The sequence below is a fragment of the Osmerus mordax genome, chromosome 28 (assembly GCF_038355195.1).
Source record: "Osmerus mordax isolate fOsmMor3 chromosome 28, fOsmMor3.pri, whole genome shotgun sequence".
Classification (NCBI taxonomy): Eukaryota; Metazoa; Chordata; class Actinopteri; order Osmeriformes; family Osmeridae; genus Osmerus; species Osmerus mordax.
The window spans coordinates 2,357,555-2,377,309 of NC_090077.1; the positions used below are offsets into that span (position 1 = coordinate 2,357,555).

The 19,755-nt window shown below is 46.9% G+C and overlaps 1 protein-coding gene across 1 annotated transcript; it reads right to left on the bottom strand.

The window, feature by feature from the left end:
• Positions 1–14,089: 14,089 nt before the first annotated feature.
• On the bottom strand, positions 14,090–19,162 carry stx2b (syntaxin 2b). The gene is made up of 10 exons (XM_067231186.1): positions 19,033–19,162; positions 18,859–18,933; positions 18,647–18,746; positions 17,898–17,972; positions 17,709–17,782; positions 17,518–17,626; positions 16,466–16,545; positions 16,108–16,245; positions 15,265–15,375; positions 14,090–14,621 (listed from the first exon to the last, which is right to left on the bottom strand). Exons 1-10 carry the CDS (start codon positions 19,060–19,062, stop codon positions 14,547–14,549), a joined length of 867 nt encoding a protein of 288 aa, XP_067087287.1. The 5' UTR covers positions 19,063–19,162; the 3' UTR covers positions 14,090–14,546.
• Between the last annotated feature and the right edge of the window lie 593 nt (positions 19,163–19,755).

Below are 19,755 nucleotides of genomic sequence, written 5' to 3' on the forward strand. Positions count from 1 at the left end.
CTGCCTGCTGTCTGCTTCTCTCCCAGTCTGCCTGCCTGCTTGTATACCTACCTGTCTGCTTGTTTGCCAGCCTGTCTACCTGTCTGCTTGTATACCTACCTGTCTGCTTGTTTGCCAGCCTGTCTGCCTGCCTGCTTGTATACCTACCTGTCTGCTTGTTTGCCAGCCTGTCTGCCTGCCTGCTTGTATACCTACCTGTCTGCTTGTTTGCTTGTTAGCCAGCCTGTCTGCCTGCTTGTCTGCTAGTTTGCCAGCCTGTCTGCCTGCTTGTCTGCCAGCCTGTCTGTTTGCTTGTCTGCTTGTTTGCCAGCCTGTCTGCCTGATTGTCTGCTTGTTTGCCAGCCTGTCTGCCTGCTTGTCTGCCAGCCTGTCTGTTTGCTTGTCTGCTTGTTTGCCAGCCTGTCTGCCTGCTTGTCTGCCAGCCTGTCTGCCTGCTTGTCTCCCATCCTGTCTGTATGCTTGTCTGCCAGCTTCTCTCCCAGCCTGCTTCTCTCCCAGCCTGTCTGCCTGCTTGCTTGTCTCCCAGCCTGTCTGCCTGCTTACCTGCCTCCATCTGCCTGTAATCGGCCTGTGGGCTGGCCTGTCCTCTGCTTGGCTCCACACACCCAAACACATTTTTCTCTCCGGGGAGGATTTGTATGGTGTCCACATCCTGAGGCCAGAGGCTGGGGTCACAGGGAGCAGCAGCAGCAGCAGTATTGTGACGTCGACAGGCAGTGTGGAACAGATCAGCAAGACTGCGGCTCCCATAGATATATATAAAGACCAGATGTCTTATGGCGGAGTCTAGAACGTCCGCACATGGAGGCCATCTTGCTACAGTCAACTCGCTCACCAATGACATTGTGTTGATGCTACATGTACTTTTTAAATGACCATAACTTGCTCAACTTGCTGTTATGCCACTGCATACTTATGAATAATTATGTTTTTGTTTTTTTATATAGAATAGAAGTATGCAGTGGCATAACGACATCTCTGACGTTGATAACAAACCAAACCGTACATTAAAAAGTACATGTAGCATCAACACAACGTTATGGGTGAGCAAATTGACTGTAGCAAGATGGCCGCAACGCGGACGAGACATCTACCCTTTATATACATCTATGGCGGCTCCGACCATAAATAATCCTCGATGCTAGTCTGAAGCATCAGAGGAGTTCCGTCTATAATCTCAATAATTCAACGAGCACCAGCAGGTAGACAGAATTCATCAATTCACATCCGACGCAGAGAGAAAGCAAGACATGGGCTGAGGGGTGAAGAGCTTGACTGTTGGCAGCCACGGGAAAACAATCAAGGCAGCAACACGATTTTTTGGGGGGGGGAAATTACCAGCAACTTCTGCTGTAGCCTGTCGTGGCGGACGTTGCCAGGTTTGAGTTTCAGGGCTTGGCGGCGGTCCTCTAGGAGGCGGAGACTGTGCGCGCGCTGGGGTGACTCGTCTGGGAAGTGCACAACCTCATTCCTCAGCTGAGAGAGAGAGAGAGAGAGAGAGAGAGAGAGAGAGAGAGAGAGAGAGAGAGAGAGAGAGAGAGAGAGAGAGAGAGAGAGAGAGAAGAGAGAGAGAGAGAGAGAGAGAGAGAGAGAGAGAGAGAGAGAGAGAGAGAGAGAGAGAGAGAGAACACAGAGAGAGAGAGAAACACAGAGAGAGAGAGAGGATGAGCAGGTAAGCAGCAAGGATCTGTCAGACGTGCTTGTGACCAGTCTCTGCGAGGATTTTCATGATCATTGATTTTACCCTTGTACCGATCAGCTGGGTGGCCATAATATGTGGATGAACAACTATTCTAATCTAACCTCATCCCTTGGTGAGGCTGCATAACCTGGACCAGATGCTAGCTCTGCTATCTGCTAGCCTGGCTCATCGCGAGTAGCGCTCTCCCTTCTGTTCCTCTGTGGAGGTATGATCTTTAAGATACTAAAAGCTAAATATAGCCCTGCCACAGGGTGGTCCACCTGCACAGACACTGCCTTCGACAAACACGCTGCAAGTGCTGTGACGTGCTGGAAGATAAACAAACACACACTCACACGTCACATCAGGAACCGCTAAATGTTAGGAACAACGAGGAGGAGGAACAGAGGGCAGGCGTCCAGCATCAGTCAATGAGTAATAGAAATATAAAAGGGTGAGCTGTTCCTGGGTAAGCAAACAGCACAGGCTACAGTCGGCCATAAAGGGATCGTATGATAGGAGAAAGGATGGGAGCAAATCATAAATAAACAACACAGTTCACTACAGTCAGGGTAAGGTAACCCCAGCGGTTCTCACACACTCCCCCATTCCGACAACAGGTGGAGGAAATGCATGGATATTTCAGCAACACAACACCTCCCACAACACACTCAGGTGATTAAATACTTACAAACCCACACAAGAATAAGATGCCAGGGTGGTAAAGTAACATCCTCTCTCCATGTTCGATCACTTAGCAGGCGATGCTGATAGCGCTAGCTAAACGGCTTGTTATTGCCAACCCAGTGGAGCTAGCTGGAAATAATAATGCCTCTTTCAATTATTCATGACTCCAGTCAGGTGGAACCAGATGCAGCTTTTGTGTCATAGAGGAAGAGTTGTAACTGGACCCGCACAGGGGAGGCCAGCGTTCTGGGGAGGGAGGGAGATTCATGGGAAAGGTCTGGCTCGGAGCCCAGCCAGAAACAAAAAAACAAAACAGTGCCGTGTCATGACACCAGCGGGGCTGGAACCATGTGATATTTCCTGGGAGGGATGTGGAGAGAGGAAAGGAGGGAGGGATGAGGAGAGAGGGGATGGGGGAGAGGTGTGAGTGAGGGGATGGAGGGAGAGATGGTGAGAAAGGATGGAGGGAGGGAGGGAGGAGACAGAAGCAGAGAGGCTGAGAGGCTGAGAGGAGAGAGAGATGTTCAGGATGTAGAAAGTTCACCAGGTCAGCCCATGTGGAGCTCATCCCCCCCCAGCTTCTGTGTGCAGTTCACCCAACCTGCAGCTCTGGTGTTGCTCCATTCCCCCGCCCTGATATTTGCGACACTGGCCAGATGACCCTGTTCTGTCCATGCCACGCGTTGGCGCTGAATACTAATGCCTTGGTGCTGTGTGCCCCGCTTCTCAAGGGAACAGCCTGGGATATTTATAGCCCCTTGTCCCCAGCTGCACATCTCCTACTGCGGGCCAGCGGGTAATTACTGTTTGTTTGCTCCTGGCATGAGACTGCTCCATGACCTCGCTAACACAAACGGACATCTGGACCCTGCCACGCCCCCCTGCCTGTCAGGCTGTCAGCGGACGGCTCTCTCCATACCTTTGCTGGGTGTTCAGCCAGGTTTGCCATCACGCAAAACGGATCGAGTCTTTTCGTGCGTTTCTCCCGAGCCGATGAAGGTGTCGACGTGTGTGGGCCGCGATGTGAAACTGTGTGATGTTGATGTGAAGATATTCTGTTTCGTTTTAGCACCCTCTCTGCACCTTTTCGGAGGTTTTAACCTCTCTCTTTCTCTCCCTCTATCTTTCTCTATCTCTGTCTGTCTCTGTCTCTCTGTCTGTCTCTCTGTCTGTCTCTCTGTCTGTCTCTCTGTCTGTCTCTCTGTCTGTCTCTCTGTCTGTCTCTCTGTCTCTCTGTCTGTCTCTCTGTCTGTCTCTCTGTCTGTCTCTCTGTCTGTATCTCTGTCTGTCTCTCTGTGTGTCTCTCTGTGTGTCTCTCTGTGTGTCTCTCTGTGTGTCTCTCTGTGTGTCTCTCTCACGCTTCTGTGTCTCTCTTCACTTCAAGTGTTTGAACATGCAGTACACTCTGCATAGCCTTGGCTCCAGATTCAATCTCCTTCCTAGTGTTGTTTACTCTATAAATCTGAGCAATGCAGACTCCCGCCAGAGTCGAGGCTTGGGCTTTTTTTTTCTCATCAAATAGCCCACTTATTTGTCAAAGGGCACATTGGTGGTAAACATGAATTCATGGTTTAGAGCATTCTATGGTCATGAATGATTCATAACTGCAATTTTGTTGAGAGGTAACAGTCATTCACTGCAAGTGGCAGGACAGGATCCCTCACCCATACAGACACAGGAGAGTTCATATAGGATTTCTAGCATACGGTATTTCTAGATCATCAGGATACATCAAACTGTCAAATTGTTGGGACGGGACTGTATCTTTGCATATTCATATCCGTTAAAAATGCATAGGCATGCCTGAACCATCCTCAATCAAACACAGTCTCTGATGTGTGCATTCCGGCCTGGGTTTTGTAAACAACAACAAGGACGTCAAACGAGGTATATCAGGTGTAGAGGCTAATGAGCTGATTTAGGAGTCAGCAGCATGTCATGTCTGTCTCTTTAAATCATTTTAGCCGGGGCAAGGCTAATTCAATGCAGCCCATTACAGGTCCTTTATGCAATTACCCCCCTGTCCCTGTACTCTGAGGAGGCTACAGGGAGACTGGAGGACAGGCCTACCAGACCCGTCACACCGGGTACCGCCCCCAAAGCCAACCAAGGGTTAAGATAGACGATTCCCGGCGTAATGAGACACGCCATGTAGCGGCGCGGCACAACAAAAGCTCTCCTGCTAATCATGTGTGAAATTCCACTTGATCGGGCCCTGAGAATCAATTAAAACCAACCCCCCCCCCCCCCCCCCCCCGCCGCTGCCAAGTGCATGCAGAGCATTTAAACACCACAGCACATTAGCGTTCCATTAATCGTTTCGTAAATGAAAACGTGCGGCCGTGGATACACCGCGGCCTTAGACAGAGTTTTCCGGAGACGGGCAGCTCCTCTGCGTCGCCGCGCCAACATCACACCGAAATCAGCCGTCAAGTCAGACCTGTTCACCTCAGCACGGGAGCCCAGCAGCCGGGAGGGTCAGAGTGTAAGAGGAAGTAAACCAACCTGTGTCTCAGACACCAGTGGATCAAGTTATCTTGTGAGTCTATCCAGCCAACACACACCAGCAGGGCATCAATACTCCACCTGGCCCATGTCAATACAAGTGTCATACATCCAACAACACAAGAATGGATTATTTTTTTATCTGGGTCACAGATTCTGACTTCAGACCCCGGATCATTCCGAATGAGTGCATCCTCCTCGATTCGATTTGGGGTGTGGGGGAGGGGGGGGGGGGGGTGGAAAAGGCCACAGATGTCAGTGTTAACAAATGGCCTGTTTTGGAAGAGCGAAAACATGATGAAGTAGTTTTTTTTTATAGTGAGTGAAGAGGAGGAGGAGGAAGGTGAGGTTGCTGTACACAGAGAGCACGGTCATTAAGTGTGGTCACTCAGGTCACCAGTATTGGGCTGCGGGACAGAGACAGAGATTGAACCTGCAGAGATAAGCGTTTTCATTACAATGCAAATCCTGGCTATAATCGCCGCTGCTTCTGGACTGAGCCCAGAGACCCGACGTAATCATGAAGCACTCATGGCGTCATCTGACACCTCTCTGGACAGGCCCAACCACGGCCCAGACCCAGGCCCAGACCCAGGCCCAACCACGGCCCAGACCCAGGCCCAGACCCAGGCCCAACCACGGCCCAGACCCAGGCCCAACCACGGCCCAGACCCAGGCCCAACCACGGCCCAGACCCAGGCCCAGACCCAGGCCCAACCACGGCCCAGACCCAGGCCCAGACCCAGGCCCAACCACGGCCCAGACCCAGGCCCAGATCCAGGCCCAGACCCAGGCCCAACCACGGCCCAGACCCAGGCCCAGACCCAGGCCCAACCACGGCCCAGACCCAGGCCCAATCACAGCCAACATACAGGCCCAAACACCCAAATATAATGGATGATCAACACAGGCGCATTGAATCTGTCTTTCAATGTCCAATTAATTCTAACACTGTATCAATGTTTTGATAATCAAACTATGTGTTCCCTCCTGCAGGCTGTACCTCTCTGACAAGAGAACGTCTGACCGTCATCAGTCGCCCTCCAGACCTCCCCTTGGTGCCCTCTGTCCTCCATGTGCTACAGCCTCATTAGGAGCGTTAACAGGCAGGCTGAAAGCCCCGCACACACACACAGAGCGGACAGGTGCTGCCGCGATGCACACAAGTACGAAACAATCACACCCGTTTTTCTAATATGTCGATTTTCATGGGTGCATGTTCTCCTTGGTTTGCACAGTACTTATGGTATTGTGTAAAATGGCATAGTGTGTCATATTAAAAGACATCGTAAGTCTTGAAGAGTTAGATTTCGCTAGGCATTTATTTAAAAATACATTTTTTACATTCTGGCAGAAGAGCCCTCTTATCTATATTACATCTCATTTATCCCCACAGTGATAACAACTTAGAGTTATTACCATGACGATTCAGACTTTGTGCTCTCCATTAGAGTGTAATGTGCAGGTTATTTCCCTCTGCGGTTCCGTACCAACCCTTCCTCGTGAAAACGCATAACAGGGAGTCAGGTGGCTGAGCGGTGAGGGAATCGGGCTAGTAATCCGAAGGTTGCCAGTTCGATTCCCGGTCATGCCAACTGATGTTGTGTCCTTGGGCAAGGCACTTCACCCTACTTGCCTCGGGGGAATGTCCCTGTACTTACTGTAAGTCGCTCTGGATAAGAGCGTCTGCTAAATGACTAAATGTAAATAACACATCAACGGTGGCGTGGTGACGAGTGAACGCAATCAGCAGCGGACTGAGGAGTTGATTACTGTCACGGCTCCCCTCTGCCCTCCTGTGCTCTGCCACCCCAGAGTCCCCCCTCCCCTCTCCGTGGCCCCTGCCCTAGCGACGGTTACATGACGACAGCTGGCACGACATCGACTCGCATCCCATAATACATGCTATACGCCTGGGAAGCCGGTGCCCCGAACGCAAACATGTGAACCGTGTGGCGTCGACATATGCACATGCTGTTTCGCGGCGCATGCACACACAACATCCGTGTACTTAGTGGCTTAGGATCTGTTTGTCCGGAGGAATTACAAAACACAGATGAACCGACGGGCTGCAAATCTACCGCACAGAGCGTCTACCTAAATCTGTTCAGAGCTCACGCAGGGAAAAAGAAAGAAAGCCTTGGAAACACCCAGCAGCTCTCAGCAGCCCGAGCTGGAAACACCAACCAGGCCAGCTGGCTTCCTCATGCACTGGACACGATGACGCCGGCCACGCCGATGATGATCATGATGATGAGGCATTTTCCCCTCAGATGTCATCTTAGCAAGAGATTTCCCAGAGAAGATGGTGTTATGTAATAGTGGCCACGGATCCCTGCTGTTCATATCACTAATACCTCCCCCAGTGGCTGGGCCCCAGTGGCTGGGCCGGTCACGTGTCTCGTCCAAGCCAGGGCCCATGCAGGCCAGCAGCATCAGCAGCACAGACCCAGCTGTTACTACAGGCCGGCCCCTTAGTCACCAGAGACAGCACACGGCCACGCTTCTCCCTTTCTCTCTCTCTGCTTCTCTCTCTCTCTGCTTCTCTCTCTCTCGTTTCAATCCCTCCCCCTTTCTGACCCTTCCTTCCTTCCTCTCTCTCTCTCTCAACCCCCCCTCCTCCTTTTCCAATGTACTATCTTTCTCTTCCCTCCTCCCCTCCCTCTCTCTCTCTCTCTTTCTCTCCTTTCTTCCCTTCCCCGTCCCTCCCTTTCCCCTCTCTCTAACCCCCCCCCCCTTCCTTTCATTTCCCCTTTTTCTTTCTGCTTCTCTGTCCTCCTCCCCCTGCTCACACACATATTCCCTCCCAGGACCCCATCATCCATGCAGCAGCCGGCCCCCAAGCCTGTCTCCGCCTCTAGTGAGACTATCCGTGCACCGCAGCCTTCACATCGGCTCTGGGGGAACATTAGCTCCGGCAGCCATAACTCAGGGAAAAGACTGTGGACTGTACAGTAAAAAGCTGAAATGATGCAGCTCTTACACACACACACACGGTCGACCATTTTAATTCACAAAGCACTGAGGATTCTGTGCCGTGGCTTTTCTCGATCCGTCGCCGGAACGAAACGAGTCCTTTTTTTCGTTTGGAACGGCAGATGCCCGTGTAGCGTTCACAGTGATGAAAGCCCCTTGGTAACAGGCAGCTCAGGGGGAGATCGCAGAGTGATGAATGACCATGCCTCTTTGTCAAGGTGGGCAGGTGGAACTATGAATGGGTGTTGGGGTGGGGGGGGGGGGGGGGGGCGGGAGTACTACATTCTCACGCCCCAGGTGATTGGTGGAGAGTGACAACCCTAATTATGGGACCTCTTCAAATGAGCGACCTTGGGAGACAGGCGAAAAAGACACGCACACAAACACACACCGTCACGCTCGCTTTCTCTCACACACACGCACACACACACCGTCACGCTCGCTTTCTCTCACACACACACACACACACACCGTCACGCTCGCTTTCTCTCACACACACACACGCATTGTGGAGAAGAACAAAACTGTTCCCTTTCCTCTCTCACTGCCGACGATAAGACCCTGTCTCCTTCAATACTGTAGAGCTTAAAGGACATGCATTAGCCCCCTTCACTTCCTCATCCAGACATGTCCTCTGCAGCCAAAATATCAACTTGCCAGAGGCTTTACTTATCCTCCCCTTGCCCATAACCGATTAACACACAGACCACTAATAAAAATGTAATAATTATGTAAAAGACAGCTACATTTGTATTGATCAAATCACTGACAATGTCCCATTCTGGTCTATCAGTTTATCTTTGCACATTAACCAAGGCTTCCCAGTGGTGTGATTCCCTTAAACATTAACACAAGTAATCGACCCTCTCAGCCCACAAAAACAATCCTCAAAACACAAGTATCCTGCACCACGTTAGACTGTTAAGAATGCCAAAGTCTCCATCCATACAAACCGGCACCCCAATTACACAAGCTCCAGAGACCAGATCGCACTAATCTGTGTGTCCTTAAACGCTTCCCCGAACATACTAGCGCCATGCCGTGTCCTCTGGTTTTCCGTGGGTCCCCCACAGCCCGGTGCAGCCGGAGCGTTCTGTTCCAGCACCAAACATCCCTGCATGCAGAGCGACATGTCGGCCACTGCAGAGAGCACAGCACAGCGGCTGGATGGAAGAAAAAAAAAACCCAGGAGAGAGACGGTGCATCCTCACCAGCAGCAGCACTCCTCTATCCGCCTCCCTGCTCTAGCAGCAGTGCAGAGAAAGCTGGATCCTCCTCCGGTGTCAGACCGACCGACGGAGCAGCCGGCGGGAGAGCCAGGTCGACGGAGGCAGAGGGGATCCTGCCGGGGGGGCGCCAGGGAGAGAGAGAGAGAGTCGGCGGCTCCGCGGCTTAAAATGGTCGGCGAGCGCGGAGCGGCGGGGAGCAGCACGGCCAGGCAGCACGGACACAGAGCATCGCTCAGCTCACAGTGGCGAGGCTTGTGCAGCAGAGCTCACGCATCTACACGCCCCCCCCTCCTCCCTCCCTCCTTTCCTCCTCTCCCTCTCTCTCTCTCTCTCTCTCTCTCTCTCACACACGCACACGCACGCTTACTCACACAGACACAGGCACGCAGGGGTGCAGTGGCGGTACAGTGTGCGGCAGCACTGAGCGGTTCTCTCTTCCAGAACGGCTTTCTCCCTCAATCAGGTGTCGGTCTCCCTCCCGCCTTCACTCTCTCCAATCACGAAGAATGTTGTCCTTGTGCTCTTCCAGCAGCACCTTCCTCCGCCACACCGCCAGCCCACCTCCCCACAGCTGATGAGAAGCCATGATTGAAGCTGACAAGGTCAAATGAGGTTCTGTTTGGTGGTGGCGTTCCCCTGTCTCTTTCCTCCCTGCCCTGTTGCAGTGTTTCTCAGCTATTGCGCAAGCAGGTACTGGGGCTCTTCCCAGCCTCCTCATGGGTCATTATGCTAAAGAGGATCCCAGGAGGATGAACCCATAAACCCTCTCTCACTGCACAGTGGGCACGACCAATCAGCTACCTAAAAACATCAGCAAGAACACCTTCCCGTCCAATTCCAGATCGGGGGGAAAATAAAGCGCAGAAGGGTATTAAAAAGGGATTATTTGGGCCGTCCTGGGTTTTTCCCCCCACTGAGAGAAGGAATGGAGAGGAGGGCGAGAACGTGCAGCGTGGCTGCCTCCTCTGGTTGTCAGGGGTACTACACCCTGGAGAGGAGAGAGAGAGGAAGAGAGAGATAGAGAGAGATAATAAGTAGAGCCAAGAACAGATAGGCTTTCCTCTGCCTGGCTGCCTAGCAACCACAGCAGCTATTTCCCTGTGCCTCTCCCCCCCCCCCCCCCCTGCCCCAAACCCCCACAGCCCTCTAGAGGGACCCTTTCTGCAATCCCAATTGAGATCCTTGGTTGCACAACCACTCCTTAACGGTCTGGCACTGCAACATCACACAGGATTGCTGTCAAACGCACCCTCCTCCCGCTCCCCCCCCACATGTGTGCTCCAGTCCCACAGCACACACAAGCCAGGAGGAGGAGCCTGGGTCTGGGGTCGCGGAGCAGCCGGGGCCACGCACCTGATTGTTATCACCAATTAGGAAGCAGGATGCAGCCTATCTATTTAATGTTTCAACATCATTTCTCTTGCACTTGACTTGTTCAAAGAAATTAGAAAATGAGGTCTGTTTGGTAAATTACGTAAGAATTATACCGGTTTGTTAGCACTGGACTGGGTTTAAAGACCACTTTAGAAAGTCCAACTGCCATTTCTCTGTAAGTGCTCTAAAGTGGGAGCATGGACAATAAACGTTTGGTTCTCCACTTTGGATATTAAGAGGGGGAGTGCTATAAAGTGATGCTTTGTTGGTCAATAAATTGTGAATTAAAGTACAATGGATATCATAATGTCATGTTAGATCATATTTCCAGCACAGATCATTAAACATATTAGCAACATAATGCAACACACCGGTGCTGTCCCGCCTAATGAGTGCTTCACGAGGTCAAATCATAATTAAACTGACACCACCAAAAACTAATCTTCAAGTGAATTAACGCTTTTTAATTGCTTCCTTATTGACATTTGTTTTTTTGTGTGTCCCCTATAAACCAACACAAACAACAGGATTCACTCACCTTATTTCTCTCCTTCATCTGCGTGCAGTTGTTTTTAAATGCACCTGACCTTTGGATACAAAGCAGCTGAGATTGGCTCTCAAGTCTCTTCCCCTCACACGCCTTCTGACCACCCATTGTCCCCTGTTTAACAATGAAAAAACACGCATAAGGCTAGTATCGCATGAGATGAATTAGCATTGATAAACTTATCATTAACGTCAAGAGAACCTACCATGACAGTGCTTTCCGCATGTTTTCCCAAAATGCTTTAGCCATGCTCTGAAATGTGTGACGTCACAGCAAGGCGTGCTGAGATTATTAATATCTGGTTTTGGCTGTTACATAATGATGTGATGTCGGATTATTGTTAGTGTAGCCAACTGTAGAGATACAAGAGCAACACTATGGCAGCGCTGACATATCAGTTGGCTAAAGCCCTGTGCCAAATTCAATATGTGAATTCAACTTGACCTTTTGGACAAATCTTTTAATGAGGTTAACATAATAGGGTTCTTTATTTTTTTTGGAAAATGCTATTCGTCACTTAAACAAAACCACACGCTACTCTTTGAGTCTCGTCCCGCCATAAAAATGTGAACCACTTAATAGTTCTCTGGGGTCGTATCATAGCCAACTAGAATAATTTACAAAGAAATATAATAATAGAGGATGTTGTTTCAAATGTCTCATAACAACACTAGGTGGCAGCAAACATTTCCAGACTTACGAATCAAGTGAGGCACTCTGTGTATACAGCTAAATCAAAACATAAAAACATCCGCAGAGTTCATGATGTATACCATCTACCATACTTCACCATCCAGATGGGCGTTATTAGTCCACTTTGAGTTTTGGTTCTGGTTTTGGTCCAGCAGCAGTAGTTTCTAACAGAACTGTCCTCATCAGTTTATTGAAAATGGCAGGTAAAATGACACTTGTGCGTTTGGTATCTTCCCACTTCCTCAAGGTCATTGTGTAACTCTCTCGTGCTACTATTAGGTCAAATAAGTGAGCAGAATAACTTAAAAGTTAATATTCATATATATTTGTTTACCAAACTAAAATGTTGGCACGCCAAATGAATAATTGTCTTGTAACCATCACTGACAGCATCTTTCTTTGTTAGGACTCTGTTGAGCTGAACTCGCTCGTGAAGTCTGTTGCAAGCACCTGCCCCAACTGTCACAGACAGTTGCACCGCTTATCACGTCACCATGTCACCACCACGTCAACGTTTACTGAAATCCTGAGACTGCAATGGTCCAAGAGACTGCCAGTAGGCCTATCTACGCTTTTATTGTGAATTTGACGTACTTGAGACGAAGGCGTAAGTCAAATGAAAATACACAGGTTAAGTGATAAATGTATGCTACTCTACTTTATTTTTACGTAATGTTTCTTGAATCATCGCAGCGTGGAAAAGCCATGTTTCCTGCCCCGTATTACTAGGGGACATTTAGGAAATAATTCATGTCTGCAGCAGACTGTCCTTACACATTCACATATGAAACGTTCACACACATCCATACTACTGAAAACTCACATCCACATTTACATTTAGTGATTAAAGCGCAGCCCTATGGAACGGGTTTGTTAACGTAAAAATCGATAGCCAAACCACTCCAGGTCCACGTAACTCTGTCATTATCATGAAGTTGATCATTTCGGTTGGAAGAAAAGAAGAAACATTTGTGTTAACAATTCAGAGAGTCATGTAGTTGCACTACTCTTTAGCATGTAGCATGCTTTGATAGCCAAACAACTGTCCTACTTCTGTCGATCATTTCTTATTTCCTGTTAGTTACTGCATCCTTTCAGCGACAAAAGGGTTGTACCAACCCTTTCCGGTTTGAGTTAATGTAATGTGGTTTTCCATTTGGGGGAGCATGTCTTTGTATTGGGGGGAGGTGAGCAAGTCATCCTATTTGGGGGGAGTGTTTTCATTTGGGGGATACACTCATATTCGGGGTGTGTTTTGCACTTCAGGGCCACCCTACCCTCATACCACATCATTGTTCACAATATCACTCGCTGACATTTGGGGAAAACTGAAAGCATTGAACTTCTAACAACCCAATCCATACCTTGACATTTGTGTAGCTTGTAAGGAGGTTCACTGACATTTGGCTTTTTTAATGCAACTCTGAAGTTTTCATTGACCTATTTAAGAACAGAGAAGTGTATTCCCTCTGGGGACTTGCCTTCCCTTCCTTCACTAATCCTGTTTGGTTGATTACACAGGAGTCAAGCTCTTCTTCTACAAAGTGCTCATTTGCCCAGATATAACCACTACTTCCCGTTCTCCTGGTTTTCTCCATGACGATGTGTTTACAAATGTTTTTACCGTCCTCAGCAAACATGGAGTAATCAGCTTCCACGTAACACAGACGATAATATGTAACCATGTGTGTAATATTTTCATAGCTTATGTGCAAAATGTTACTCTTGGCGTTCACCCACAATGGCTATCGAACACACCATCTCGAGCACCTTAAGCGTGATAACTACCATTCACTCCAACGGGGGTCCCTACCTGTTAGGCCAACGGAAAGATAAATTGTTGCTGGCACAGGTGGCCTTTAGCCGATCTATCAATGTCACAGGGAGGTCACATATTCTGACGGCAGCACAGCTATCAAAATATGTGACCTTTTGTGCCCAGGTCCAGCTGTTCACAAGTTTCAAGTCAGAACATCTCTGATTATGTTTTTTTTAATTTATTTTATTTTTATTGAAAAAAGTTGACATCAAATGTATTACAAATTGTCTTTATTGTTAATCAGTGGAAGTCCCAATCAGTCACAGTGTCATAGCATGAAAGACCAAGTGTAATATAACTGTACAAAATAATAATGTTATATAGACAGCAGCTAAGTCAAGTTAGAAGTAATAGAATATCCAACTTCATGCATGCAGTGCATGACTTTTGGTCCCATGTACTATCCTTTATATACGGACAGTGACACAATCAACATAAACATAACCCAGGACATTACAGTAGTTTAAGTATAAGTATATTACAAACAATATTATACCCCCAACACCCCTGCCTAATTAAAGTTATTCTATTAGCATCAAAATTAACTAGGAATTGAACAAAAAGTAATTTAAAGTAGTCTTTTTACACCAACATCAGTCATAATCATTAGACAGAAAAACGATTGTAAAAAATGTTGGATATAAAACAGGGATTGGAATTTTATTTGTAATGTTTTTTATCTTAACCTGCTATAATGGCTTTAAATGACATACAATATAAATACAAATAGCCATTGTCTTGGGCATATACAATTTTACCTTAGTATCTCTTAGGAATTTTCCTAGGACTTCATATTACGTATGACATGAAGCGAGACCATTCTCCTTTGTGTGTCTGCATTCATTTTAGGTCACACCCCAAATCACTGTTTGAGTCAGCACAATGCAGCCCACAGTATAAGGTCATCTTAGTCGATGCAGATGAATCAAACCATCATGCTCATTGCTAGATGTATCACAGTCGTTGTGAATTGTCTGCAGGCTGGAGGAAAGATCTGGTATTTGTGCTCTGATGAGTAACGCTGAGGTCACTCTGTCACTCAAAGAATCCTACGATAATGATGAGTATCAGAATGCACACTACTACACATATGGTAAGGTAGAGATGTTTCTGTGAAAAGAGGGGGGGGGGGGGGGGAGAGAAGGAACAAAGTAAAAAATAAAACACATTTTCTTCATTATAATTATTTTAAAGGTACCCTGTTGGGTTAAGAGTCATGAATGAAGGAATGGCGTAGTGGGGTTATGGATGTGGTGAAGATGAACAGTTTTAGTGGCACGACTGTACCTGTGGAAGAGACCTATCCAGGTGTTTTGGTTAGTCCAACAGACAGGCCAACAATTAGTGCAATGACAGCAAGCAGGCACAACAGAGCCAAGGCCAGTAGTGTGTATTTCTGGTGAGCATAGAGACAAAATGGTTCTATTACGTTAGTGGTGCTTGAAACTTAACACATGCTGCTGTTCATGACACCATCTGTCACATATAGATAAACATGTCTTTAAGCAAGCAAAGCAGGGCCCCTTCCTGCAAGCCTCGAGGAACACATTCAGATTTAGACAGGCGTTGTCAACATTTGAATCGAAGCCCTTTAAATCATGCGTTTGAGTAAATGAATATGTTTAAGTGAATGTATTAGTTTATCATTTATCATTTATTAGTAAACAAGGCTTGTGTTGCATCATACAATGAAGCACACATTCCTTAGGGGAAAAACAGGCCAGAAGAACCTTTGCAGTGGTAACAGACATACCCTCCGGGATTTCTTCTGATATCTTATTGCTTTTTTTGTTTCTTCTTTAGCTTTGTGGATGTATTCGGTCGCATTGTGCACATTCTTCTCAATGTTGTTGACCATATCCCCCTTTCAAAGAAAGACACAAGGGTAACTACAGGCTCACAGGGGAAAGAGTGGGAAGCAAGATTCTGGACATACAGCTGTGGAAAGAAATAAGAGACCACTGCCCCTTTTTCTTTCTTTCTTTAAAAAAAAAGTTGAAAAGGACCATTTTGAGTGGAGAAACAGAAGGATAACATTTTCAGTGGCCTCTTAAATGTTACCCTTCTAATCCTCACTCAAAATGGTCCTTCTCAACTTTTTTTTAAAGGAAAGAAAATGGTGCAATAGTCTTTTATTTTATTTTCCAAAGCTGTAGTTTAACCCCAACTGTATGTTTTGTATACATCTTTTACAACATTGTGTATGTTGCATACTGCTACATGCAGTTAATGTTTCGCAATCATTTGTTCCACAGTTTCATACTGAAACTGCCATGTAAGGGAAATGAAAATGTTTTCTCATTATTAGACCAGTATTTCTTTCATGAGAAATGCCGATCGTTACATTTAGTGATCTAGCAGATGCTCTTATCCAAAGCGACTTACAGTAAGTACAGGGACATTCCCCCCCCCCCCCCCCCCCCCCGAGGCAAGTAGGGTGAAATGCCTTGCCCAAGGACAAAACATCATTTTTCACAGCTGGGAATTGAACCGGCAACCTTCTGACTAATGGCCCGACTCCCTAACCGCTCAGCCATCTGACCCCCTAGTTACCCCACTGATTATGACTGAGGCAGAGAGCCTGGCGTGTTGGTACCTGCGTCTCCACCAACATGGCCATGTCTGTGAACATGGTGTGGAGCTCCCTGATGCTGGACTCCAGACGCTTGATGTCCTGGTGTCGTGACTCGATCTCGGTCAAGGCCTGACGGGTGATCTGAGAGTCGGAGATGATCTTGGGGTAGATGGAAATGGGATTACTTAAGAGGAGAATCATATTCTAGAACTAGTCTGTGATGGTATTAGAACAACAGTGTGTGGCTGAGACAGTGACACAGCCACAAGATGTATTCAAAGTCATTTGCATACATTTTGCAACCAGATGGTGCTCGTGGTTTGATCTCAGACACTCGAGTCATGCAGGAGGATGACACTGAAGGATGCAGGTAACTTACGTCTGATGTGAATATTGATTGCCATTGGCTGCCACTCTCCAACATGTCCTCCAGCTCCTCATTGCTTGTCACTTTTCCAGCTGAAAGGATTCATGTTATTTGGGTGTGTGCATAATTTGACAGCATGTGCGATTGTTCTTGAATTTTCTATTTACGACTTTGCTTTGACGATATTGTCACTATTTTGTTGCCCTATAATAACAATATAGTTTCAACTTGGAAACTCAAGGACAAACCCTTGTAGAGAAACAAGTACTGAAACTATAAACAGACACTTTATCTTCCTATTTTGACCTTCTCTATACTACACAACAGTGTATTCCTTAAGGAGCAAAGTCTCTGCAGATGGTGATTGAGCTTCAGACACACTCCAATGAGCTATTCCCTCGAGGAACGCAGCAAAACATGGTTCAACCCATCATGGCTTCCTAAAAGCGAGACATAAACTAGACATTTGAGGATTCTTTCTGTTACTGTAACAGTGTAACCCTAACCGTTTGTGACGTAACACAGCCCTGCGTACAGCCCAGGTTTAAGTTGCACAAGGTCGGTCATGTGACCGGCTCCTGTAGGGACACCTTAACTGGTGTTGTGTGGTGTTACTATCTCAGCCCCCCGTTTCCAGGGTAACATAAACACAGGTGTGTGCCTCCAGTGTCGGGCTCTTCCTTGTCTGCAGCGTGGGGGGGTGGAGACTCATTAATGCCATCCCTAGGCACAAGAGGCTAGTTTGTTACATACTCATTTCCCGCAAATACAGTGCAGGTGTGTACCGCATTCACACCTTTCTGTTTACTATTAACCCTACTTTCAGTTCAGGTAATTCATCACTCTACGAACAATACTTTTTAATTTAACAGAATTGAGCATGTCTTATCAAAGTATAGTACTGCTGGCTGCCCAGTCATAGTGTGTTATACTGAATGTATTTTATGTATTTGGGCAATGTTGTCCAGCTGTAGCCTCGACAATCTGACTAGTGGAAGCCTGGGTGTGGTCTTCCTTCCATGTTTGTGAGCCTGCGGTGGGCCAGGACACTGTCAGTCACTCACTTATCTCCAGCTGTCTCCGGATCCTTTTTTTGGTCTTTTCCCGAAAGGACACTTGAGTCTCGTTGTACTGGGTCATGACCTCGACAAACTTCCGGGACAAAACAGTGTGCTGGGGGAGGGAGGAAAGACTCGGACGTTAGGAGGAAAATAAGGTATCATGGGGGTTTTCACTGCCAGGTGTGTGTTCTGACCTGGGTCTTCTGGATGCGGAAATCCACTGAGCTTCTGTTGGTGTTGTTGTCCTTGGGAAGGCTCTGCTCCATGGCTACAGAGAGCAGACAGAGCTATCTGAATTAACTGCACTTGACGTAATTCATCTAAACATTACAGTATACAGAATCACATGATATATTTTGTTCCCCTAGAACGGTTTCACTTACATTTTAGTTTCGCTCGCACAAAGTTGGCATTCTTTTTGATCTCATTGGTCAGCTGGTCAAGTTCCTCTTTCGTCCCTTGAGAGAAAGGGAAAGACAGACCACAGAGAGAAAACCATTTTGGGGGAATATTGAGAGAGAGAGAGAGAGAGAGAGAGAGAGAGAGAGAGAGAGAGAGAGAGAGAGAGAGAGAGAGAGAGAGAGAGAGAGATTCCCTAAAACCGCGACATTATGACTATGAAATCAAACTGATGCTACAAACTACACACAAACTGTACCCAGTCTGTACTGTAATTGTGCTGTATGCACAGTTCTCCATTTATAGTTATTTATGCCCGTTAACTTAAACCTTTCAACAGGGTCTGTCAGGACCCACCCACTGAATGGCCGGTAAGACTCTGGTCAGTGGCAGTGTTTCCTACCCAGGCTTCCTGACAGTCAGCCAGACAGGCAGACATTTATTTGCACTGAAGAGGACAATACCACTCAGGAAGTGCAGCCAACCGTTGCTTTTGTACTCAAACACCTTCAGATGTCACAATGCTTGCATCATGACTATAAATAACCCAACACCATTTGGTTGATTTGATTTAATTTCAACTATGGCCTGATCATTTTTCAAGTCTCAATTACATGAACAGGATGAACACCCTTAGAACTCCAAATGCCTGATAATCTTATCACATTTCCAGTGTAGAAGCTTATGTATGTTTCCCAATATGGATGTGATGTCTAGTTGGTTATTAACTTACTGTCATTAGGGTTGGGTGCAGACAGGATCATGCTGTGCCTGTTTCTCACCTCTTCCACTTGAATGGAGATCTCATCAATGAGTCCTCTAACCTCCTCCACCTGCAAAAAGATTCAATTTCACTTCAAATTACAGGCAGATTTAGTCGTAGACTCGTAATGTTTTATAGAAGATTCGGTCATTTAAAACAGTAGGCATATGAACTTAACTCACCCTCCTAAAAAAGAATTCCATAAATCCATCTTGGTCGACTGTGACCGTAACATCCTCATCGACTTGGCTTCTGTTCTGTAAAGAGAATGAAATAAAAGTAATTACCCACCAGAAAGAAAACTATTAAATAAATTAGAGTCAATTAGAGTGTGGTTTAGATACTACGTGACCTACCGCAGATAATTCATCCAGTCGATCCTTCATACCGGTAACGTTTCAGTCTTCAAGGATACAGACTACTTAAACAGAACATCCAATGTCGAACTAATGGTCATCATCACGCACTTACGATTAACTGCATCTAGCCACAAAGTGATAATGAAACCAACATCGACTGTATATTAGGCGTGCATTAAAGCAAGAATACTATATTTCGTTCTTTTGAGTGTTACCATTCTAAAGGTTGTCTCTCTTACAAAGTAAACCTGCAACTATATGTAGGCTACCAGTCTGCTTATGGAGAACTAATAGCCTATCTACAACTTGTTTAAGGACTTTAGGGGATACGCCTCATTACGTACGAAACCTCAGTCTGCACTGTGGTGATTGGCAATATTTGAAGTCACATTGAGAAAGAGGAAGAGAGAACACATTATATTAAACGGTGGCTTTGTAAACGATTAAAAATATATAAAGTTACTAGATTGTCAATTTGGTTCTTTTTTGATGACTCTTTCGAGATAACTCTCTCTGTCCACACGGTGGAGATCTTTACTATTGAATGCGCGTGTGCCGAGTGCGTCCAAGCGCACCGCTCTGACTGTTCTGCTTTGCAGGTATGAAGTGTCCCTGCTTCATGTAAGTGATGTACCAGGACTGTTTACATGACAGTGTAAAACCAACATCTCTATAAAAACATATAGGCCTATATATTTTGTATTTGGGAGTGGGCGAATG

Excerpts from the sequence above, each read along its gene's own strand:
- stx2b (XM_067231186.1), bottom strand. The coding sequence starts at position 19,062 with ATGAAGGATCGACTGGATGAATTATCTGCG. Across the intron at positions 18,747-18,858 it reads TGGAATTCTTTTTTAGGAGG|GTGGAGGAGGTTAGAGGACT; the intron begins GTGAGTTAAGTT and ends ATCTTTTTGCAG. Across the intron at positions 14,622-15,264 it reads ATCAGAAGAAATCCCGGAGG|AAACATCTCTACCTTACCAT; the intron begins GTATGTCTGTTA and ends CTCTTTTCACAG.